The sequence below is a fragment of the Equus przewalskii genome, chromosome 24 (genome assembly GCF_037783145.1).
Source record: "Equus przewalskii isolate Varuska chromosome 24, EquPr2, whole genome shotgun sequence".
Classification (NCBI taxonomy): Eukaryota; Metazoa; Chordata; class Mammalia; order Perissodactyla; family Equidae; genus Equus; species Equus przewalskii.
The window spans coordinates 21,264,963-21,290,712 of record NC_091854.1 but is presented as its reverse complement, the minus strand read 5'-3'; the positions used below and the strand labels follow the sequence as shown (position 1 = coordinate 21,290,712).

The 25,750-nt window shown below is 39.7% G+C and overlaps 1 protein-coding gene across 6 annotated transcripts in view; it reads left to right on the top strand.

Annotated features, from left to right (window-relative positions):
- ST6GALNAC3 (ST6 N-acetylgalactosaminide alpha-2,6-sialyltransferase 3) overlaps positions 1-25,750 on the top strand; it is a 498,766-nt gene that overhangs the window by 429,183 nt on the left and 43,833 nt on the right. Inside the window, exon 4 of one of the 6 annotated variants that reach the window (XM_070591831.1) lies at positions 3,967-8,712. The exons of the other annotated variants lie outside the window; for them this stretch is intronic. Coding sequence (XP_070447932.1) covers positions 3,967-4,090 — 124 coding nt within the window. The 3' untranslated portion in view covers positions 4,091-8,712. Of the gene's footprint in view, positions 1-3,966; positions 8,713-25,750 lie in introns of those variants that run through there. 6 annotated transcript variants of the gene reach the window in all.

Sequence of the window (25,750 nt, the reverse complement as noted above, 5' to 3'; positions counted from 1 at the left end):
GAATTCTCAAATTAGAATTCTACTTTTGGGAACCTAAACTGTTAATCAGTCGTGCAGATGAGGGGGTCAAAGCCTCATGTGGTGCTGGACCGGCTCTCTCACCGTCAATACATTTGTGCTGTGCATAAAAGACTCAGTGGGCCGATGCCATGTGGGCTTTTACTGGCGGCATGTCTCTGGAATACTGAGAAGGCCCTATCGATACTCCTGACATTCAGCTTAATCAAGATGTGACCCTTTCAGGCAACCTAACACTATGTTTACATTACACAGACAGAATTTTTCTCTTAAGATTCCATTAAATATTTAACTCACACCGCTAAAGAAAAATACAACCAGCAATGTAACTGTATCAAAACGGGAAATCAATCAGTTTTCAATCTCGTTTGGCAAGTCTCTCACTAACCAGGGGAGCAGAAGACCTGTGGAAAGGAGGAAAGGAAGGTAGGCCTGGAGCCAGAGATGAAATTACATCTTTGTTGGTCCATCTCTTTTACAATCTGCATCACTTTCCATGTGCTGACAAAGGGATGGACTTGGAGAGGCAGGTGCCTGACATCTCTTTTGTCTGGAGAATCAGGAGGTATCTCAGCAGTCATGCTGATGGCTTCCAGTACTTTCTTTAAAATGTTGCTGTTTTCTCCCATAGAATTTTCTCCAGGATTCCCCAAAAGAAAAAAATACTTAGGATTTCAGAGTCTCAGCAGCACCCTCATGATGAAGTTAGGCATACTGAGTAACCAATTTAACTTTCATGCCCCAAAGCAGGAGAAATAATCGCAATAATAACAATAATAAAAATATTTTACATTTATTTAGCACCATGCAGTTACAGAGCACTTCGCATACACTGTCTTATTTAATTTACCGAGTGGAGAAAACTGTACTGTTTAACTGTTCAATGTATGTTTTTGTTTGATTTTATCATGAAAAAATATGAAGCAAAAAGTTTTTCTCCATAGGAAAATAGAGCCCATAGATGGGTTCTTAGCACAGCGCCTGTGAGAGAGCTCAGCAAGTTTCTCTCTCCCTTCTGCCCCTCCAAAGATACTTAGGCTAACAGTAAATGTTCCTAATTCCTTCTGCAGGAATAGAGAGTAGTAATAATTTCTCCCACTATCCACAAGAAGGATCCACTAAGCATCACAAGTCCAGGGAGGAGAAGTAGACAGGAGGGGTGGGAGTGAGTATATGATGAACTTGACCACATTCCCCTTTCTCCAGCAAGGATGAACTTGACTGTGTTCCCCTTTCTCCAGCGAGCACAATCATACTAAGGAAGTAGGCTGTCCCCTTCTGTCCTGCTAGTTTGCCTCTATTTAGACCACAGACTAAATCTTGCGGCATCGGTTCTTATAGAAAAACAGGATACCCCATTGGGATGAACTGAGAACCAGAGATGTAACGTGAAGCTAATGAAGCTTGAGCATCTGGGCCCCTCACTTGCCTGGGCCCCTGTGGGTGGTAGAGAGATCACAGGAGGAAACAAACTGAATATCCAAGTCTCTGATAATTTGTTGTGATTTTTCATTCTAAATATTTACTTTCAGACCTAAGTTATATTTGTAATTTTATTTTTTCTTAAAGACCGTCACTTTCACCAATCACACAGGCTTCAGGCCCCATACCACCTGGACTCTGCCTGCAGAGTACTTAATTCAAAATAATATTCCAGCAAAGGTCATCGATCTTCACAGCAAGGCCAGAGTTGGATTAAATGCCAAACTAGTGGTGGACCCACCAGTGATACCAAACTGGTGAGACCAAAAGGTGATGCACCAGCTCAAATATGCAACGTGAATGTGGCATCTTTACTTTTCTGAAACTGACCTAATCTTCGTGAGCTTTCGTCTTCCTCCTGGGTAGTAGAAAAATTTCAACTCGACAGTCTTGCTTCTGCCTTTTCTTTCCATTTAAAAGACTCCTTTCCAGGAAAATTCTTGGTCCTTTCAGAATTCTTCTGCTCTCCCAATCTGTTCCCAAAACTGGTGTCTAGGTATATGGAGGTAGAGGGAGTCCCTCGATCCTGGTCTCCAGAGGAACAGGGCCCCTCTGATCTCAATGACCAGGTCTATGCTTTTCCCTGGGTTCTCACGGGGACTTGCCATGCTGGGAACAAAATGACTCCAGCTGAGGGCACACCCCCTTTAAAGCTTATCAGACATGCTGTCCTCTTTCTGCTGTCTTCCTGAGTACAGGAGGAAGCTCTGGATACCTTCTGCACCACGCATGAGTTGAGGAAGATTCTGGAGAGCTAAACACAGACCATTTCACTTTGGCAGGGCCACCTCTGCAGTCACCTCCCAGAGCACACCCGCCCCCTCCCCCAGGAGATATGAGGACACGTGTCTTTCTGTCAATTCCCCCCACTTTCTCCCTGCGTCTTCTCACAGAGGAATTTCTCAGAGAAAGAGGAGGCCCTTCCATTTTCTCTTCCTCTCTTGAGCAGGCTTCCTCTAAGTCATATCCCACTTCCCGGAACAAGAAGCCTCACAGCTCAGCTGAAGTGGCAGAAAGAGGGGGGGGGGTCCTCTCTATTTTATTTTTTTTTGGTAAGGAAGATTGGCCTTGAGCTATCTGTTGCCAATATTCCTCTTTTATTTTTTTCTCCCCAAGTTCCAGTACATAGTTGTGTATCCTAGTTGTAAGTCATCCTGGTTCCTCTGTGGGATCCTGCCACAGCATGGCTTGATGAGTGGTGCTAGGTCCACGTCCAGGATCCAAACTGGCAAACCCCGGGCTGCCAAAGTGGAGCATGGGAACTTAACCGCTCAGCCATGGGGCTGACCTCTCCTCTCTACATCATAGAAAAAGCACAAATATGCCCAATTTGTGCTTCAGGCATGGTTCTTGATGTGTTAATTGAAGCTAACAGATTTGAGAAAATCCTTTTCATTTTCAGCAGAACCAGTTGTTCAAAACTATTGTCTTGCTGCCTGGGCCCAAGACCTGGATATCTAAAGCTGCATATCAACTCTCCCCTTACCTTTGAATCCTGCCCCAATAGTCCTGATCCTCCCTGGGGCAAATGGATGCCTCTGGACAATAAGAGGGTGTGCACACAGGGATGCAGGAGAAGAAAGCACATTCATATAATTCAAAACTATTATCTCTATCATAAGACTAGAAAGAATCCTTTTGTTCAGATTTTCTTTTGAAAGAGTTTCTATTTGGAATACTGTTGTATTTTTATTTGATTTCAGTTGTTCTAAGTGACAGTTTGGTATTCTGATATCACTTAGAAACTAGTCAGGCAAGTACGTATTTATATTTGGTTAACGAAGATTTTATTTTTAAAGGAAAGGTGACTTCTTTGGATGGTAGATATTAGGTAACAGTGAATGGCAGGTGCCGTCTAGATCCTTGCAGCCCAGCCAAATTCCAAGCAGCAAGTGTCTCCCAGATGCTACTCCAAAACAGTGACATGAAATATACATTCCTCAGACACGGCTTGATACGTGCAGTAGCTTTCAAAGGGCCCTGGCGTAACAACTAGAAGGTAGAGAGAATTTATCCTCAGAACATCCCAATAATAGAGAGACTATGGCAAGGACTTCCTAACTAGTCTTCCTGCTTCTAAGTTCTTTCCGTATAGTTTATTTTCTACACAGAAACCCGAATCTCTCTTATAAAGGTAAGTAACCCCCTAGTGTCTTCTCATCAGAGCTGAGTACAAGCTCAAGTTCTTTACAAAGTCCCAACAGGTCCCTATCTCCTTCCTCCAGCCTCTCTCATTCCACACTGGCCTCCTTGCTGTTCCTCTGACCATTCCACACACTCCTGCCCCAGGGCCTTTCCGGTTACTGGGCTCTCTTCCCTGGGATACAGTGCCTCTCATTCCCTCATTTCCTTTACACCTGCTAGAGTGTCACCTCACCAGAAAGGTTTGGTTGGGCCCTCCTGAATACGTAAGAATCTTCTCCTGGCCTTACCCTTCACTCTCTCTTGTTCTTTCCTTTTTCTTAGCTCTCATGTGCGCCGTCAGAAGTATTTCTGCCTCTCTTCATTGGGAAGTATACTGCATGAGATGGGATCTGCTTTATTTATTGCTGAATGTCCAGCACCTGGAATAGGTCCTGGCACAAAGTAGCCTGTGAATTACAGTGACTGACTCATCCCAGTTTGCTTGGAAATTTTCAATTGTAACAGTGAAAATTTCACATCCTTGGAACCCACTCTGTCCCAGGAAATCCCAGACAGTTGGTCACCTGACTCTCAATGAACAGTTGTTGAATGGAAGAAAAGAAGAAAAGAAAGGAGTGAAGGAGGGAGGGAGGGGACCAGGGTGAGAAGGAAGGAGTGGGGAGAGAGAGAGAGAGAGAGGGAAAAGATATTAATATTTCCCTATTATATATGTGGAAAGCAAAAGAGATATTTTTTTCTTTGTTTTCAGGGGATGCCTGGATCAAATTAAACATGTTTTCTAAAGCTATGAGACCCTTTTATTCTTGGTTTTGATGTTTCACAGTACCATAACACATCTGATTGAAATTTCAATTCCAGGTTTAATATACTGTGCAAGCTGGTGTAGACGCTGTAATTACGCACATTCATGGGAGCAATCATGCCCTTACTTTTGATATGACTGGCGAAGTAAGGTACCAACAAGAGAACAATAATCAAAGAAACAGGGGGGAGTACCAATTGTTATTTACTTATGACATTTTACTAGAAAAACTCGAGCAAAATGAAAGACTATTTCCAATGATGTACTAAAACTAACCAAACAATGTTATAAACTGCCACTTTTTTCTTTCCTTTTACACAATAAAACATTTTAAAGCTGCACCACTAGGCAGCCACTCCACCAGATGCAATAATATCCAAATATGAAGGTGCTTAATAACACTGCCGCTTTAATTCCTTTGGTATTTCAAAGATAGCTTGTAAACAGCCCAAATCAAAATCATAAGCCCTATACTTACGGGAAATAGAAAGCTCTTGTGGATCCTTATACTGTGGTCCCAAGACCTACTGTGTGTCTTCTGGATGCACTTCAGTTATTCACCTTGACAATTCTTCAGTCCATCTAGGGTGAGTATGTAAATTTGTAATCAGTTTGTGGGCTGTGATGAGAGAGGACCTGCCTCCCTAAGCTTGGAATTGTCAGCTGGGTATCAGGACCATAGGATCTTTACTGCGTATCTGTTTTATTTGACCTAAGCAGATAATTATATACCTCTGTGCCTTGGTTGTTGCATCTGTATAATAAAAATAAGATTATTGCTGCTTGAGGTCTTACGGCAATGGGAGAAGAGGCTTAGAAATTAAAGAAAGGAAGAAAACACTCTAAACTCAAGACAGGAATCATGTCATAATATTTTGTGTCCCCAGTGCCTGGCAGAATGCCCGGCTAACTCCTCATGGGCATTCGGAGGTTGCTTATCTACTACCACATTCCGTCCTGTAAGACACCCTGTGAAGCAGGTGTTACCACACTCTACTTGTAAAGCTCCGAGACGTTCAATGACTTGCCCAAGATCAGACAACAAGTACATGGTAGAGGCTTGATTCGAACCCTGCCCTTCCAACTGTAGTCTGATACTCATTCCAGGACACCTGCGCATTTTCTCCAGTAATGGAACTGATTTCTATGTTAAGTATTTCACATTGATTTAACACACCAAAGTCCATCCACTGAAATGTTATGGAAAGTGTGTGCCCAAGCCCACTTCCTTATCAAGTGTGTACTTTCTTCCTGGCACTCTCTTTGCAGACCGTCTCTATCCCAGCATGAGAGTGGTCTACAGACCCTGGGCAGTCACATTGTAATTTTGAATCTCTACAGGAGCCCAACTATATTGAACCGATGCATGGATTAACAACTACTTCGACACACACAACCACGCCCCACCTACACTGGCAGTTTCTACCCAACCAAACAATAGCAGTCTGAGCTTCTACACTATAAAGAGAAGGCGATAGAAAGGCACAGTGAAAACGTTGACATGCTGTACATCACTTAGTGTGCAGGTGCATTAATGAGCCCTTGCCTCAAATCCCAGGTTTGCCAAGAGTGTCTTCATTCACGTATCAAAGCAAAGTCATCTTGGGTGTGAGTGGAAAGGCTAGCAGTCTTCATTCCTGCACTAAACGCTTCCTGGAACCCACTACAAAAGATTCATTTTCAAAATGGATTTTGTTAATTTAATTTATTTTGTTCTTGTTGAAGCTAGAAACCTAGAGGGAAATTGAGAAGAATAAATGGGTTAAACTTCCCCAGGGGATAGCTTGTCTGTGGAAGCATCCCAAGCGTACACAATGGACCTTAATGAGTGCCGCTTGTCAAAGGATCTGATATGCGTTTTGCAGAATAAAATAACTGCTTTTTCAGCAGTTGATGAACCATTCTCTAGGGAGATGAGTGAACGGGCACGTACTACTGTCTCTGTGGCCCAAACATACTCTTGTTTGAAGAGAAGGCAACAAAAACAATATGATAAAAAAATAACCAGTTTCTCTATTTTCAAGTTACATTTTCCATCCAAGACGTATTTTCTTGTATTGGTACAAAACGAGTTCAGTATACACAAGGAGGAGGCAGTATTCCAGTCTGAAAATGGATTTCAGCCTGGCCAAAACAAATTAATAGGAGTATGGCTAGTCGCTTATTTAACCCAGCACAGCGGCTGCCGGATTAACCTCGTGCGAGCTGAGACAATGAAAGAAAATTCTGTGTTTGTTCTGCTGCAAAATTAGCCCAGGCAAATCAAAACGACACTCCTCAACAAATCAAAATGACACGTTCAAGGTAAAATCATGTTAATATGGGTTGCATATGCAACTTTATTAGCAAGTCGACTTTGGGAGAAGTGCAGTCTGAGTGTCAAAACCTGATTGCTTGAAAAAAACACCTCCAAATAATGACTCTCCTAATAGGACTACAATTAAGATCATACAGGACAGCATTTAGGGAGTTTCTTTCTGCTTCTTCTCAGCCTGTGTATTATTTATGGCTGCAGGTTATGTTATGCCCCCAATACCATATTTCTCACCAGAAGCAGCTCTGAGTAATTGGGTGCTGCAGGGCTCTGTGTTCAATACTGACTCATTTTGATTAGACCCATATTTTATCACTTGTGCTATTAGCATCAGAGATTTTTTTTTTAGCCGTGAAACTTCTGTGTTCTTGGATTTGATTTTCATAAAATTAAGGAAATCAGTTCTAATATCTGCTTTTCTCTTCAAGAATCAAGTGACTTGGTGTCTCGCCCACGTCTAGGAGGTCTGAATCACTGATCGTTTTCTCTCTCAGACTAGATGCGAACCCACTCCCTTTTCTGGAACGGAGCAGCAGAGCGAAAGAAGGGCTGGGCCATGCTCTGAACTATGGAAGTAATGGATCTAATTTAAATAGTTAATTCAGCCATTTCTGAACAGTGCGCACTCGTGTTGGTTGGCTAATAATGTCAATTTTAAATCAATATGAAATTTAAGCTTTTATGAAATGTCTTTATAAAAATATCTTTATAAAATAGAAAGCTTTATGAAATAAGATTCAAAATTGATGTATAACAGACAATTCTTCACCTGTGCTTTGGCTCTTCTGCCCTCAGACTAAGAAGCCTTGGTCTTACCATCCTCTCTCCTTCCCTCCCTACTTCCTTCTTTCTCTCCCTTCCTTCTTTCTTGCCTCCTTCCTTCCTTCTTTCCTTCCTTCCATAGCTTCAATTATTTCTCTGTACTGTTGATTTTTTTCTCCATGAGCCTATGAAGTTGCTTAATTCCATCTATTTTTTCCTTATTTTTTATTTTCCAATGCCATATCCTCCTCTGTTTACTATGATAAAACTCTTCCATACTTCATATTAACCAACTTAAAAGAGGTGTTTACTTCCAATGTCTTTCTCCCTAAATTCTCATTTCCTTCTCTGATACAGTTGTTTTTTCACCCATGCCAATAAACTTACCAATGACATCCTATGTTGCCAAAGTACATGGACATTTTCTTTGTTTTTATTAATCTTTCTGGGGCGTTTGAAACATTTCCCTTTATCAAAATGCTGTCTTGTCTTTCCTTGGGGGACACCATTCTGGTTATTCTCTTTTCATCTCCTTCCCTGGATCTTCTTCTTCTTAATCTAGAAATATCATTCTGCCCATGACTTTTTTCTTGGTTCTCTCCATTTCATTCTACATCTAATCCTTAGGTGACAACATCCATGCCCATGGCTTCAGGTACCACTTATATATTCATATTCTCAGCCTATGTCTGCTGAGATCCAGACCCAGATATCAGTTATCTACTAGATGTCTCTACTTCAATACCCTCGTAGGCAACTAAAACTCAAACTGTCCAAAAGTGAACATATTCTCTTTTCTTCCAAAACTGCTCTTTGTCTTCTTTTCCTAAGGATAGGCAAGGAGGATGGACATCCTTGGTGATGGACAAGGCTTCTATCCAGACCTGAAGCCAGAATCTCAGTTATCTAAGATTCTTCTTCCTTACGTTCCACATTCAATTTTATATCAAATCTTATCTATTCTACCTTATATCTGTACACTTCTTTCCATTCCTACTGCCTTTTCTTTATCATCTCTCCACTGAGTTTTTATAATAACCTCTGACATAGTATCTCTACTTCTGGTATGGCCTCCTCTAAAATGCAAATCCAATCACATCACACCCCTGATTAAAATCTCTCAATGATTCCCCACTGTATTAGTCAGTCTTCTCCAGAGAAACAGAACTAATAGAAAAAAAGTAAAAAAATAAAATATATATATAAGGAGATTTCTCATAAGGGATCGACTCACACAATTCTGGAGTCTGAGAAGCCCCACATCTGCCATCTGCAAGCTGAAGACCCAGGAAAGCTGGTGGTGTAGTCTGAAGGCCTGATAGCTGGCTAGTAAATGGTGTAGATTCCAATCTGAGTCTGAAGGCCTAAGAACCAGGAGTGCTGAGTGCAGGAGAAGATCAATGCTCCAGCTCAACCACTCAAGCAGAGAGTGCTTTCGACCCTTCTCCCCCTTCCTGTTTTATTCAAGCCCTCAATGGATTGGATAATGCTCACTCACATTGAGGAGAACCATCTGCCTTACTCAGTCCATGAATTCAAATGCTAATCTTTCCCAGAAAGACCCTCACAGACACACCCCAAAATAATATTTAACCAGCTCTCTGGGTATCCCTTAGATCAGTCAAGTTGACACATAAATTAACCATCACATCCACTATTTCTATTGTGTAACTTCTATAGGTATTTTCTTTGTGGTTACCATGGGGCTTACATAAAATATCTCATAGTTGTAACAGACTGTTTTAAGCTAATAACAACTTGACTTCACTTGCATACAAAAACTCTGCACTGTTACCTCTCCCCTCTCCACATTATATGTTATCAATATCATATTTTATATCTATTTATATTGTGCATCTATTAACATAATTTTATAGTTATTTTTAATATTTGTCTTTAACTTTTATACTAGAATGAAAACTAATTTACCCACAATCATTACAGTAATACAGAATTCTGTATTTGTCTATATATTTACCTTTGCCAATGAGTTTCATACTTTCTTATGCTATCATGCTGCTGTTTAATGTCCTTTGTTTCAACTTGAAGAGGTCTCTCTAGCAAAATTCTTCTAAGGCAGGTCTAGTAGTGATGAACTCCCTCAGCTTTTATTTGTCTGGGAAAGTCTATCTTTCCTTTATTTTTGAAGGACAGTTTTGCCAGTTATGGTGTTCTTGGTCAGCAGTTTTTTCCTTTCAGCACTTTGAATAGCTTATCCTACACACTTCTAACATGCAAGGTGTCTGACGAAAAATCTGCTTGTAGTCTCATGCCGTTTCCCTTGTATATGACAGGTTGCTTTTCTCTTGCTGCCTTCAAAATTCTCTCTTTGTCTTTGACTTTTGACAATTTGATTATAATGTGTGTTGATGTGGATTTCTTTAGATTCATTTTTTGGGAATCCTTTGAGGTTCCTGGATCTGGATGTCTGGTTCCTTCCCCAAATTTGGGAAGCTTTCAGGCATTATTCCTTTGAATAAGCTCTCTGCCCCTTTTTCTCTCTCTTTTCCTGAATAATATACACGTTATATATACTCCCATAGTATGTTTACTGGTCTGCTTCTAGTGTCCCAAGAGTCCCTTAAGCTATCTTCAATCTTTCTCATTCTTTTTTCTTGTTGTGTCTCCACTATTTCTAGACTCTGGTTAGCAGATGAGAATTTTCTTGAACTCATCCTGGACTTATCTCCTACCTACTTGTCTCCTTCTCACCTCTACAGCTGTACCAAACTACTTTTATTTTCACAAATACATTATGTTTGTTTTTACCACTCTGTGCCTTCACTTTGCCCAGGGGTAACTTCCTATATCCCAATTCCCTTCTTCTTAGAGCTATCTCCTACTTATTCTTCAAACCTTAGATCTATCACTACCTCTCCTGGGAAATCTGGTTTAGACTCCCCTCTCCAATTCACATACGCTTCTCTTAGCACTTACGAAACTTTGCTGTAGTCATTAATGGTAACATTCTGTTTGCCTTCATGTGCCTTGAATTTATCATGATACCTAGCTCTTGTCAGATGTTCAGTAAATGGTTTTAGAATAAGTGGAAAAATTAATGAAAGTGAATAAATGACTGAGCCCCTTTTGATCTCTTGGACCAAAAAATGTGAGTTACTTCTGTATCCATCTACTTTTAAAAGAGTTAACTTACACATTTATAAAGGCCAGTAATTCTTGTAGCAGTTGAAGGATTTTCACAGCCATGATTTATCACAGGTTGTAGAACTGGATCCTCTTTCTTTTAGAAAACCACGTTTTGTCAGGGAACTGTGTTGAATTCTTCACCTCCATTAACCTCTATTTTAAACCTTCAGAGCACTTGAAATATTTACTATCTTATAAATGCAAACATTTCTTTTTCTGGATAAAAGAATAAAAAAGGAGAGCAAGAACTGTTCATAGGAAAGAAAGGTCCATTGTGCCTAAGTGAGTTGGTGCTCTTTGTTTGCCATACGTAAAGAGTGACTGAATTCATTTTCACCCTGTTATGCATGTGTTAATTCAAAACCATTGTGGCACTCACTGGGCTTTATACTATTTGGTTCTGATGATTTATAAGGTAATAATGTATGCAACATCCAATGGGTTTTCTTAATTCTCTTACTAAGAAAAAAGAGGGAAAAGTTCCTATGTTCTCTTGTAGTTACTCTCTTAGCAGAAATTGTTACCCTTTTAATCAAAATACAGAATAATAACATTACTTTGTAGCTTCTATTGTTCTCATGTGTCAGGGTTTTTTTTTTTTAATGCAAGTTTTTTCTTCCCAATGGGAAAATAATCCTTAAATTCAACAAAACATTAGCCAGAATTGTTATAGTCATTCTTTTCTTTCTTTCTTTCTTTTTTTGATATTTTTATGCCCAAGCAACTGGTGGATTGACTGGCTTACAACTTTTTACCTGAATTATTTTTTTTCTTACCTATTCCAGTAATATCTCAGCATCTAATTCATGTTTTTAAAAAGATAATGATATTTTCTTAGCCATACAACACACTTTTTCCTCTTTTTATAAAAAAAGAAGGTAGTTGACTTTGAAGTGACTGGAGCAGTGCCTGAAACATACGTACTAAGCGATATTAAGTGCTCAAAAATTGCTGCATGAATCAATGAACTCAAATCCAGGTAAACGTAAGAATAGAGAAAAAATGAGAGTGATGCTGTGATTAGTAGTTTTTTGCTTATTTGCTTTCATATCCATCACTTTTTGGTAGTTTCTCAAGAATAATTAATTATCTGTGTGACGAGGACTTTATATCCTTATGTCATCTGCCTCCACTCCCTTCCTCCACCAGTTTTTGAAATAATTTTACCAGATCACCAGATGCACACCGTTAGCTGCTGAAGAATCTGTCTGTCTCTTTAGCTTCTCCATAAATACACACATTTCTTCATTTGTTTTTAAGGCAAGGCTGTATGTGTAATCATGTGTGAATCTTTATTGAACACTTATGGAATGAGCCACCTGTTCTTACAAATTAGCTGAGTTCTCAAGAAGTCCCAAATTAGTGAATTAGTTGATGAAGGAAATTTGTTGCAGAGACAGCAGGCAGCTAAGGAATTTTTCAGCTTGTCAAAAGTATTGTTAGTTTCACAGCTTGGCAAAGAGACAAGAAGATACCATTTGGAACAATTCTAGGTAGTGACTTATTACCTTAAACTGGTTAGAGAAGAAAATGAAATTGCTTGTCTTATCAGTTAAGAAAAGCTTTGCTGATCTTAGACCACAGCCCAGAAAGTTAACTATGTTTTGTAGAAGTGGATAATCTTTTCTCAGTGATCGATGTAGCTAGATTAGAAGCATGTTGCCGGGGGAACTGTGAGGAAATAGGCTTCAGCTGTACTTCTGGCTGCAGGCAATGCTAAACAACCTCAAAAGTCACTTGGCCGGGTCTCATCCAGGGAGCATGCAAGACACCTGATTATTCCTACAGGCACTTTTTAAAAGTGATTACCAGTCCCTGTGAGTGAAACTGCCTTTTAGGTCCTCTTGCAAGCATCCAGTTACTTGTTGAAACATCGAAGGCAATATGAGCCCTCTGACAGGTCATTGTGCCCCTTGCCTCCTCCTTCAGCATTACAATTCCTGTCGTTGATTGGCATGCAGCAGCATCCATCATATATATTTTAAACACCAGGAGGCACTGTTCTTATTTCCAAGGAAGCATGGCTCTGCATGTGAATTGCGCAGTAGAGGGCAACTCAAGGTTGGACCCTGCCCTGATCCAGGGATCCTAAGGGTTCAGCTTGTTCTCTGCCCAGATCTTTGTGTGACTATGTGACTTAGGTCACATTGTTTGTCCTTCATCTACACAGAGAAAACGGAAAACCATCCTCTTGATTCCGTGTTTATAGAGATTGCCCATATTCATGTGACAATATGACTAAGGTGGCATCTTCTTCCCTTTCCCTCTCCTTTTATTTTTCTATCATATTGGTAATAAAAGCTCATTTTGGACAAATTATTAAAAATGAAAAAGCATAAAGAAAAAAGCTACACTCATAATTTGCCTATCCAGATATAAATACTGTTAAGAAGGATCCAGGGAAAATATTTTCCAGACAGATACCTTTATGTTTTTTGTCCAATCTTGTAAGAAAATCTTCATCATTCAATAAATATTAACTGAACACCCACTGTGAATCAAGTACTGTTCCATATACTAAAAATACTGCAGTGAATAATGCAAAAACGCCTTTGTAGAGCTTATAATCCATGGAAAGTGGAAGGGAAAGGGTAGAAACACCCAGTGCAAAACTTAAAATCTGATAAATAATTTGTAGCCAAACTATTCTAAATAAGCACTTACAGGACCTGGTATCTGGCATAGTTTTGAGTGATGATGTGTCAAATTCATGATCATGAATTTTTATCTAATCTGTGTGTCTAAAATAGAGGGTTACATAAAAACGAGATAGTCATATCAGTCTTATTTCTAGACGACGTTTTACAGCCTTTGACAATTAACTAACTCTGCACATAGATAGAATTTACCACCATTTGAGTCAAATCTATTAGGCTGATAGAATCTCAGAGACTTGAATTTTATATGGTCTGCCCTCTCTATTGCTGCCTACTCTACACCCCTGTTCCCCATGGCTGAGTCCTCTCCCCAGCAAATTAAACAGTAATTATCTCCCTCTTTTTGAAATCTCCAGGCACAGGAAGCTCTCTACTTCCTGAGGCAGCCCATTCCACCAGCCAGTAGCTCCAGTTTTAAGAAGGATCTTCCTTATATGAAGCTGAAATCCATGAGTGTGTAGTCTCTTCTTTTGAAAATAATGTGCAAGTCTCAGAAACTGTCTCAGGCAGTGGACTTGAGGCATGAACATATTTCTTTCCCAAGCTTCAAAGGTCAACCAGCCAAGAAGAGCCCTGAAAGTGTCTGAGGTTCTAAATTCTCTTCCATAAAATCGATGAAGAAGATAACAGAGTAGATGAAAGAAGCATCAGTGGTGGATGGAAGAAGTAGAGATGCGGGATCTGGTTTTGACATCTGTCACTCCTCTGTCAGAAGTTCTGATTTTATTTGACTTAGCGAGTAGGAAAGGTGGCAGCTTCTTGCTTCACTGATCCATGGCATGTGTGGCCTTCCTCAAACCACATGCTAAGGCAAAGAAGTTGATCTTCTAAATTCTATCTGGACTCTTCTTTGGTCAAAGGTATCTGAATAGCTGAGTTGTTACTTTAATAGAAAGTGTGAATATGGAATTACAATTCGAAGCAGCCCAAACACTTATTTTTACAGTTGAGAAGAAACTCTCACTTGAAGAACATGCTGTCATGGAGAAGCCAGTGATGAAATGTCTTGGTTTGAGCCATAACAAAATTTTATCTTTATGTGCAGAATAAATGGAAATCCATTATAATTACTAACAAAAAGATAATCATTTTTGGGCCATGCCCAGTGGCCTAGTGGTTAAGTTCAGCACACTCCACTTTGGTGGCCTAGGTTCGATTCCCAGGCGTGGACCTACATCCATCTGTTAGAGGTCATGCTGTGCTGGCAGCCCACATACTAAAAACTGGAGGAAGATTGGCACAGATGTTAACTCAGGGCCAATCATCCTCAGCAGAAAAAAAAAAAAGATAATCAATCTTAGATTTCTTTCCAACATCCATCACAAAGACACTAGCAGTTTCATTGTAAAAATAAAACAATTGAGCTTGCTCTCCATCTTGTGATTTCTAGCTGCACATGAAAACTAGTGACATATCCTCTTATGCCCCTAGTGGCCAAATCAGAAGGAGGAAAGACTTTATTTATTAATTGCATCATTGATTTATTCACCAAACATATATTAAGAACATAGGCTCTGTCAGACACTATCATTTGTGCTGAGGATTCATAGACCAATCAGACAGAGCATCCTCTCATCCCCAAAAGGAGTTTATGGAGGCAGACTAGTAAACAGACAGGTTATTTTAGAGAAACGCAGAAGGACATGAAAGACATCTATGAGATGTGTTCCCAAGGACAAATCAGTTACTTAGAAGAATAAGGGTAAGGACATTCAGGCGTCATTGGCAAAGGGCTCGTGCATCAACTCACGGTAGTGGAGAGCCACTGAAGGGTTTGAAGCAAGGGATAATAATAGCAGATTTGCACTTCAGAGCAATCATTCAGACCACAGTGTGTAGACACAAATGATAGTAAGGCTGGAGCAAGGAAGGCAGGTGGGACTAAGAATGAATTGCTGCCTATTTGTTATAATCCCAGTGAGCAATCGTAAGAGCCTAAAATAAAGTAGTAGAATGTGGGTGGATTGGGGTAGACTGGATTAGAAGATATTGAGGAGAGAAGTTTGATGGTAACTAAATGTGGGACTGGTGAAGGCATCAAGAATAACTCTCAGGTCTCTGACTTGGGGAGTTAAGAGGATGGTAGTGCCCCCACAAACGTGGGTAAGGAATCGTGAAAGAGCAGCATACTGATGGAAATCTACAGGGAAGAGGAAGTGAGCAATGACGTGTTCACCAATGATGGAGTTCACGTACCAGGGTCTGGAATTTTTCTTGAAACATGGAAGCCTGGCCTTGGTAGTGTGGTGCACTACACGGTAAAGAACTGGCATCTTTTCTTTGAAGCATCAGCTTTCCTTTTTTAAATAAGAGCTCCTGGTTAAAAGCTGTGTGTCAGACTCCATATGGGGGCTCTAAGATCTAATTTTACTTAAGGACTCCAAGGCACAGAGGCTAGCCAAGATTCTGAGAAGATATCAAATAAAAATCTTGGAACCAATGGAAAGCAATTTTCATAATTAGGAGGAACAGAGCACCCCATATATCATCGTTAGTTTGAGACAAGGAACAGAAGGTTGGAGGGGGAAGGATGGTTTCTCTAAACAGGGAACAGGTGGCCAGTATAGTCAGGGCCAGCCAGGGAAACCTTAGGCAACTCTGATCAAAGAATTTCTGTGCTTCTCCCCTGGAGACAGTCAGATGCAGTGGAGAACAGGATTATTAGCTATTTGGCAATGGATGTTTCCCTTCTTGATGGTGCTTTTATTCTTACAGCAACACAGAGAAAAGCCAAGGGACAGAGCTTAATGGAACCCATGGACTCTATGGAAAATGAAGTCCTTTTGCATCTCCTGATAAACCAAAGTTTTGATGTCGCAAAATATCCAAGAAGAAATTTGGCTTTCATTTGAATTACTTCCTGCAAAGTTAATTGTTTGTTCCAAATCCATAATTGATGATAGCTTTTCCCTTGCTGCAGTTAGATCAGGAATCTTGGCAGTCCAGTGCCGTGGAAGCCAGACACAAACAGGTAATAACACCCCAAGAAGAGCTGAAATATTATTCCCCTGAGACACAGGGTGTGCAAATTTCTCTGGCGTATGAAAGAGACATCAGTCACACCTTAGAGCCTGTCTTGTAGACTTAGGTTCATAAAAGTTGTATAATAACTCTGGAATGTACAGATGACATGTTAGAAGAAATAGCAGAAGGATGAGTTCTGGGAAGGCTGATTAACCGTTTCCGCAGTAGTCACAAGGAACTGTGAGAGGGTTCTCATAGCAGAAGGAGTAGATTTGTGTGTGCGACTAATTCCCGTCAGTCTCTCTCTCTCTCTCTGTCTCTCTGTCTGTCTCTGTCATCCACATCTATAATGTACATGCTTCGGAAACTACCAGACACACGCATTATCTGGAGGCTGGAAGCTCCATGACTCATCTAGTAGGGTCTCTTGCCTAGAGTACCGCCTCCCATGTGGCTATCAAAATTCTATCGTCTTCCATGCCCCGTTCAAGCCTTAACTCTTCATCTCCTTCATGGAACCCTTTCCTGATCACCACAGATGTCCTTGATTTATTTCCCTTCTCCCTGAACTATGTAGATTCTGTGACAGAAGACAATGTAATCATCCACTTCTACAGATTGCCCTGTAATGGTTACTGCCCCCCTCCCTCCCTAGACTGTGAGACCAAAACCAGCTCTGACATTGCTTCTCCAGTCCCTTGATGGCTGGTACAGGCATGTGCGTGCAGTGTTGATTGACTGAACAGCAGCCACCACCACCATCGCCCGCCCCGCAAAAAGAAAGGAAAAAAGAAGGAAAGAAAAACAAATTTGTATTTCTGTGGTTCAAAAATTAAGATCGTGGCTTTATGTGAACTTCTTCTTTTCCTTTTTTTGACTTGCTGCATAATTATTCAGATATGATGGCAACAAAAACAAAAGGAGAGGAAATTGTGCAGGAAAATACTTTTAGATTTTTTTCTCTTTTCTCATCTGTTTTGGTTTGTCTAATTTGCCTTCTTTGAATGTTATCCAAGCAAAACATGTTCATCTTGCCATTACTCTGATTTTGATTGCAAGACTATAGAATGGAGTGGTTTTTTGATTCCTCCAGGGAATTGTTTTGCAGAAAAGGCCATGTGAGGTTTCCATCGCCACTGCATCCTTCTGCTGGAAAGGTAACCTTTAGAAGGAGCTATGGCCTCTGAATCTTTTAGTGGAAATTGCTCTTGTGGAAACGGGGCCTGATAGTATCTTGGCTCACTAATTCATGCCATGTGGGCCAAAATTAAAGCATTAAAATTTCATAGATATAATATCATTTATAAATCATGTCATAAAAACATTCATTTCCCACAGACCTTGAAAACTGGGCATGTCTTCCTCCAGCTGTTGCTTAAAGTTCATTACAAGCACACCAGTATTTGTCAGAAACAAAGCTGTAGTAAAGTGGGGGAATACCTAGCATGGACACCCACAAGGCAACAAGGCGCTCTCCTCTAATTGCTCCTGTTAGTGCTAATGGACACTGCAAGTGTGCCTCAGTGCAATGACAGAGCCCACAGAATTGGATTTATAAACAAGCGGTTCTGGGAGGGAAGCTTTCTCATTTTTTATGATCTTATTCCATTCAGATGGAAAAAGAGAGTATTTACCACTTTTCCCAAGTTTCTCTTCTATAAAATTTCAATATGTTTAGTGGGTGAGCACAGTCGAGTAATTAAGTAGATGGTCAACATTTGCCACATTTCAAAAAAATGACAGATGCTTCTTTTTGCCATTTATCCTTAGACAGCAGATGGGGAGTTGATAATTGTTTAAGTTACAGAAATAATTTGCCCTAGTTTGCTACTCAGTTTTTTAAAATTATCTGGCTACGCCTGAATAAAAATCCTTTTGTCCTTTTGAAATGGTGGAAATTAGAATATCCACATCGAGGTGTTTCCTGGAGGTACTGTGAATGCATTTGTTTGCCTTGCGGATGCTAATGGATATATAATCACATTTGCCAACCATAAAACCCCTGTTGGTAGAACACTTTATCTGCAATAATCCACTACTTTCTTGAAATGTGTTAATTTGCTCTAATAATGCAGGGGCCCTTAAGGGTTTCTACATTGTGTAAACAGCTAGTTGTGGTAAGCAATCGGACACAAGAGGCCCTTATATCATAATCTGGACTTTGTTACTTTTCAAGAGTTTGGAGTTTTTTGTTTGCTTGTGTTGTTTTGTTTTAATGTCACTGTACTAGCATTTCATCGTGTAGTATTAAGATGGACACTTTGACCTTTGATACAAAAAGGAGGTGAACCATCTTTTTATTGTTTGATTTGTTGGATTCGAGAAGATTCTATGTGTATTCAGTTTTAAAGATTAGCCCCTGGAAACCTGGAGCTGCTCTGAAGTGTGAATTCCTAGATCTAGTGCATTTTCTCCAGGCTGAAATCGACCTAGACACAGACATTTGATAGTGTAAAATTCCCTTAATCTTTGAGGCACAGCATCTGCAGCCTCATTCTCATGGACATACTTTATATGCACTATCTACTCATGCCACCAAGGTCGTTTTTCTGGTACATAATCTGAAATGTGTTTTACTTCTAATTGAAATATTGGTTTATTTGTTTTCAGCTTGATCTCAGCCTTCTCTAACAAAGCTAAAACTAGTGTCAAGCAGAGTATCAAAAAGATGCATCTGGGTGTATATCTATGCATGCACACATTCATGTGCATGTGGGCATACATATATTCTATATAAAGGCACTGAAAGAGAGTTCCTATTTTCTATCGTGTTTACATATATTCGTATGCTTCCGTGTGAATATGGCTTTGGCTCTGAGAAAACTAGACCAGTAGGTGTATGGTAACTTGACTGGAAAATCTGAAAGAGCTTAAATTAGTCAGTTTTTGCTGGTCTTTTGGGTATGTGAGTTTATATGTTCGCTAATTTTTTTTCTTTTGGCTTTTTATTGTGGAGAATTCCCGACACATGCAAATATAAACAGAATAGCATAATGATGCTTACATATCCATCAGCAGCCCAATAAACATTAATTCAGTGGTCTGCCCTGCCCTGTCTCCACCGTCAGCCTCATCTCCCCAACCCCACCCTCTGGATTATTTTAAGGCAAATCTAAGATCATAATATTTATATTATTTCATTTCTAAATATTTCAGTGTGCTTTTAAAAGATAAAAACTCAGTTTTTATATATGACCAGAATACCAATATCACACAAAAAAATTAACCATACTTCTCCATATCATCAAGTATCTAGTGTTTACATCTCCAATTATCTCATAAGCATCATAAATATTTATACTTTATAATATTTTTTAAAAAATCACAGCCAAATAAAGCCCATATATTGCAAATGATTGATATATCTTTAAGACTTTTAAAAATATGTAGGCTCTCTGCTCCTCTTTTTTTTTCTTGCAGCTCATTTGTTGAAGGTTCTTGGCTGTTTGTCCTATAGCTTCTCATACTCTAGCTTTTGCTAATTGCATCCTCATAGTGTAGTTTAATATCTTCTTTGGTCCTCTTATTCCCTATGGTTCGCAGTTGGATCTAGAAATTTGATCATATTCAGATTTGATTTTTTGATTAGACATCTACGTATCTGATATTGTCTACTTAATAGAAAGTACCTAATATCTAGTTGTCTCTTTTGGAGATGTTAGTCATTGGTGTTCCGTACCTAAATCCATTAATTCATTAGATTATGACATGATGTTATCCTTATTTCTCATGCATTCTTCATTTATTAGATGTAATATTTCTATTAAAAAATTCCTCTTATCTACTCTTAGGTTACCAGTAGTACAGTTAATATAGAAAAGGTAGAGTAAATTCTTGATTCTTTTATTAATAGTTTTCAGAATAATGACTTAGCTTCCTCGCATTCTTCATTAGTACCTACTAATTTTTTTAAGATCATGAAGAACATATGAATTTAAAATTTATTGAAGTATTTCAATCCATTGTAGTTATTATCCTTAGTGATGCTCAAGTCATGCCATCTTTAGCCAGTAGGAGTCTCTCGAAACTGGCTAAATTCTTTTGCTAAGTTCGTGTCCCCTGTTAACTCCGTTCACGATACTGTATCCCAGAGAATTTGGAAATGGGCTGCTCCCTCTCCCTTTTACTCAGCCCACCATTTCTGTCTCTTTCCCATTCCAGGTGATCTGTCCCATGATTTTAACTTTGGGATAGCTTCTCAAGGAGCTAGTTTTAAATGCAAATTACTGAAATACACAAAATGCCAGAACACATTAGTTTTCAACAACTCGTCTTATTTTTCTCACATTTTCACGTAATCTTAGGGAAACAAAATCACCCAGTATTTGGAATTCTAATTTTTTCGTGGTCTCTTAACCCCAGACTGCAAATTGTCCCACTCTTCTGTGTCCCCTTCATCACTGCCCAGCACGTGGTAGCCACTGGAAACTTGTTGAATGAATCAATGACTGAAAGAACAAATGAAGAAACAAACCCATGGTCTCCTTTTACTTTCAGGAATAAATCCAGTTTTAGATATTGTGCTGTGAAACTGAGCGCAAAATATTAGCTGATAGGAGAGAGTCAATATGGCATGAGCAGAATGAGAGTAGATTTCCTGAGCCATTTGGGAGGAAGTCTTCAAAAGGGAACCGTCCCTTGTATGGAAAAGTATTCCCCATGCTGTCTTCCAGACACTAATTTTGACAAGCACCAAAGCAAGACACATGCTTTGGAGCGTTACGGGATTTTGTGCCAAGAGGTTGAAGTAATTTAGTGAATCTGAAGGGGGTGGAGGTAGCACAGAATTACGGTTGTTCTATCTATTTCTTCTGATCTGTTTAGGTGATTTATCTATTCTGATTTCCCTGAATTGTTTAGTGCCGAGATTTCATGGAAATAGGTGTTCTAAAAGCCACTAAATATTGTTTTTTAATTACCTCACAGCCTCAAAGGAACAAGTAATCCTCATCTTCTTTTTATTGGCACTAAAATTCTCTATAACCACCAGCTCCCATAAAGATCATTCTTTTTAAAGCCTTGTTTCTTCCTAAGGAATGTTGATTTTCTAGCTAGATCACTGCTGAATGGAGTCAGGCAGAGAATAATCATTGTCATTCAAGTCAGTTCTTCATAACGTATCTGGGTGCTAAGAACCACTCTAATTGAAAAGGGTCCATGTGTTACAATAAAATTATTTATCCCTCAGACAAGGAAAGCAACAATTTTGTAACATGTCATGGGTCAGTGCTCACGTATACCCAGGAGATTTATACAATCAGAGAACGATGGTAAACAGTTTCTTGTGCACTTAGTAAATCCATGCTTACCACGTCTTATTCCATAAACCGGTAGTCTACATACAATTTATTTTTCATTTTTTTGGTGAGGAAGCATCAGTTGGCCCTGAGCTAACATCTGTTGCCAATCTTCCTCTTTTTGCTTGAGGAAGATTTTTGCTGAGCTAAAATCTGTGCCAATCTTCCTCCATTTTGTATGTAGGATGCTGCCACAACATGGCTTGATGAGCAGTGTGCAGGTCTGCACCTGGGATCCTAACGTGAACCCCGGGCTGCCAAAATTCAACTCACAAACTTAGCCACTACCCTATGGGGCCAGCCCCTACATACAATTTTTTATTGCACTCACTCTAAAGGTAAGTAATTTTTGAGTATTTAATTTTGATAAATTAGGTTGAACCACATGAAATTGATACTTTGTGGGTAAAAATAATTGATCATTGGCAATTTCATGGTTTCAACCCTCTATTTCTATTATTTACAAATATGAGTATATGTGCTATTATCATAAATATATCAAGGCACAACTCAGGGTGAGGGGCAATAATAGAGGGGATGTAAATCTGTTTCACATAATCTCCTGGATAATTTCTACATTGTTTAGTTAGTTCTGATCAGATGGTCACAGTTTTTATCCTGGCACTATGGCTAGCTAGAGAAGCTGGACCTAGATGGGGGAAATGTCAGCTTCGCCAGTCTCTTGTTGTGGGTATGTTTTGCATTGTTAGCATTTTTTGTCAATCTGTGGTTTCTTTGCAGGAGTCCCTTTAATCCCCTTGTTCATTTTAAGAGGGCTAATTAATAAGTCACAACTAAAAAACGTAGGGGCCGGCCCCATGGCCGAGTGGTTCGGTTGGCATGTTCTGCTTCAGCGGCCCAGGGTTTCGCCAGTTCAGATCCTAGGCGCGGACATCGCACTGCTCGTCCATCAGGCCATGCTGAGGCGGTGTCCCACATGCCACACGGAAATACACAACTATGTACTGTGGGGATTTGGGGAGAAAAAGCAGGAAAAAAAAAAACCTAAATAATATGATAAATGTATAAACTAATTTCACTAGATTGCCCAAATCAGAGTGTGTCACAATATGCTGAAAGAGAATGTTTAATATGTTGACTCTCTGACACATGGATGAATGATGATGCCATTGTCAAGCAGAATATTAAATTTTGGTAGAACTTAATTTATTTCTGATTTTTCAATTGACAAAATAGATAATAATGGAAATTTAAATTTAATTGGATTTTTTCTTGCCACTTGTGGTCTTTCCACGTGATGTGGACTTCTCACAGCATAGCAGCTGGGTTCTGAGAGAGAGCCTCTCAAAAGTGAGCTTTCTAAGAAAACAAGGCAGACATTGTCTGGTCATAGCTTTGGAAGTCACATGATGTCACTTGTACCATCGTTAGTTAGTTAAAGCGATGACAAGCCCACTCAGATTCAAGGAGAGGGGACATAGACCCAACCTCTCTATGGAAGGAATGTCAGCTTGTCAATTTGTGGCCATAGTTTATAAACCACCACACTACCCAGTTAATGAGTCCCATATACAGTGTCTCTAACAAACGGTCATCCAAGTTTACTACCTCTAGTGACATGGAGCTCATTATCACAGAATACAAACTATTCCTTTTGGGGACAGTATTAAATATTAGGAACTCTTTTCTCAAGCTGGACAAAAATGTGCTTTCTTATAATTTCCAGTTTTTGATCCTCATTGTGCCCTCTGGAACAGGACAGAGCAAGCGGCTTCCCATTTTGCTTGAAAGCCACGTCCAAGGGAACTGTGCTTTCTTTTGGAGGCTCACGCTCCTGGTTGCTCTAACCAAGCTTCCTATATACCTCATCACCTGGTTATCCTCTAAGCAAACAATAGCTTATCCTTGTCGCTCTTACAGTCCTGCTAAATTGGAACACATTCCATTTACTGCCCCTTGCTGGCTGGGTCCTTACAATACTATTTTTATATGAAATCATTTCCCCAAAGGAAAATATCTGCATTTGTAGAACAACTCATCAGAATATACCATTAACAGCTAATTTTTCAGCTTCTCAGAATGGCCAGCATCCTCCAACCAGTGCGATCTGGTGTGGTAGACTGCTCTATATGCTTTCAGGCAGGGAACATTAGTGCCCCATATGGCAAATATTTTCAGCCAGTGAATACTCCACTGCACCATACTGAGTTGAAAGCGCTCAGCAATATGTGTTGTACACCCCTCAGGGGCCTCTCTTTTTGCCATGGATTTTTGAGTTCTGGTGAACTGCTTTAAACCATAATGGCAGATAAGATGTATGCAAGTGGTAGTGCTGAGACTGAGGCAAAGAAACACAGGACGCGTATCACACTGGGTGTTAACACGCAGGATTTCCAGCAGCTTGAGGAACCTTTGATGAAAAGGTCAAAGTAACAGACGGTAAAGATCAGCAGGAAATTAGGGATTGGTGTAAGTCCTTTTGACATTCGGAAGGACGTTGCAAAACATCCCTGTAGGATTGACTAACAGTTGTCTGAAAATTCCTAGAAGAAACGAAAGCTACAGCACATTGTGACTTCTAGTGATTTAACAAAAATGGAAGAGTGCCTGACGGCGTATAATGCCAGGAACTCATCTTTACAGGGACTGTGTTCTCAGAACCCTGTGTGGTGCACATACAGTTGGTACTCCATTTTCAGAAATACGTGCCTCACATCAGAAAGCACGTTTCTATATTCTAGGTGAGTTTTGATCAGGAAAGACTGAAGTATAATTAATTTTGCTACAATATGACATTTTTCATCTACTACTTGAATTGGATTTAGCTTTTTAAACAGCTACATTACACTGTTGACCAGTAGTAAGCATCTTCAATGAAGACCTCCAAATCTTTTTCAGATGAAATTCTGCAAAGCCACATTCTCTTCCTTACCCCTTTTACACTTAATCTGGTCATCGTTGTGATGAGGCCCAGCACTGATGTTTATTGGGCACTTGCTCTGCTCCAGGCACAATTAGTGCTTTTCATTATCTCAGGAAATATTTACAACAAACTTATGAGGCAGATACTTATAATCTCCCCATCTTAGTATGAAGAGGATTATGGAAGCTAGGGAGGTCGTCTAGTCAGTAAATGGTAGAGCTGGGATCATGTAGCAGTTGGGATGATATCAGATATTGAATATGTCATTTGTGATGTCAGCTATCCCTCCCAGGTTAGGTTGTATTTGTAAACTCCATGAGAATAGGACTTAATTTGGCACAGTGCTTTCTTTGTGCACAGTATATGCTGAACAAATGAATGAATTAATATGTTATGGGTCAGTCAATCCATGAACCAACTAATAAGCATCTGTGATGCAAAGCCATTCGTCTTGATGCAAATCATGTCTGCCACTCTTAATGTGTACTGAAAGTATGCTTTTAAAGCTATGATTTGATAATTATAGGATCCCATAGAAACGTCTTCCTGGGAGAGTCAGCAGCACTGAGGCAGAGAAATCATTTTGTTCAGGACTTGTTAGGTATCTCTGCTTTCCAAGTATGTTAAAAGCCAGCAGCAGCCTGAAGCATGAAATTATTTAGTGGGCAATCCTAAAAGGAAAAACAAGCTCTAAAAGAGGACCATACGAAAGTAGGAAACCCTACTTGTGGTTCTCAATGGAAATTGGCATGGGTCATGGCAATTCTAGAGAAACAATAGTATCCTCCATTGAAACTATGTGACAAAAGAAAAAAGCTGAGATTGTTGAGTTTTCTCAATGGCAAAGAAAGAGGAGAGCCTTAACAATTAGTTAGTTGTAGTAGGTTGTTTAAAATATTGCCACTCCTCTCTGTGGGCTCTTCCTTATGGAAAGGTGATACATCCTCCCTTCTTTGATATCAAACTTGGCCAGTTGACTTCTTCTGGCCAATGGCATGCGAGAAGAAGTGATGTGCTCCACTTCCAACGGAAAGTTTTCAGAATCCTTATGGAATATACTGCCACATGGCCTTTCTCTGTCTTAGGGCCAGCAATGTCCCAAATATGAGGGATCCATTAGCCTGGGTCCCAGAGTGAAGAAGACATCTAGCCAACCCATTGTGGTCACATAATACTAGCCAGAAATAGGTTATTATAAGTCACTGAGGACTTGGGATTATTTGTTACCACAGCATGCTTAACCTAACCTGTCTGATAAACCAATGACTATGCTTGAGG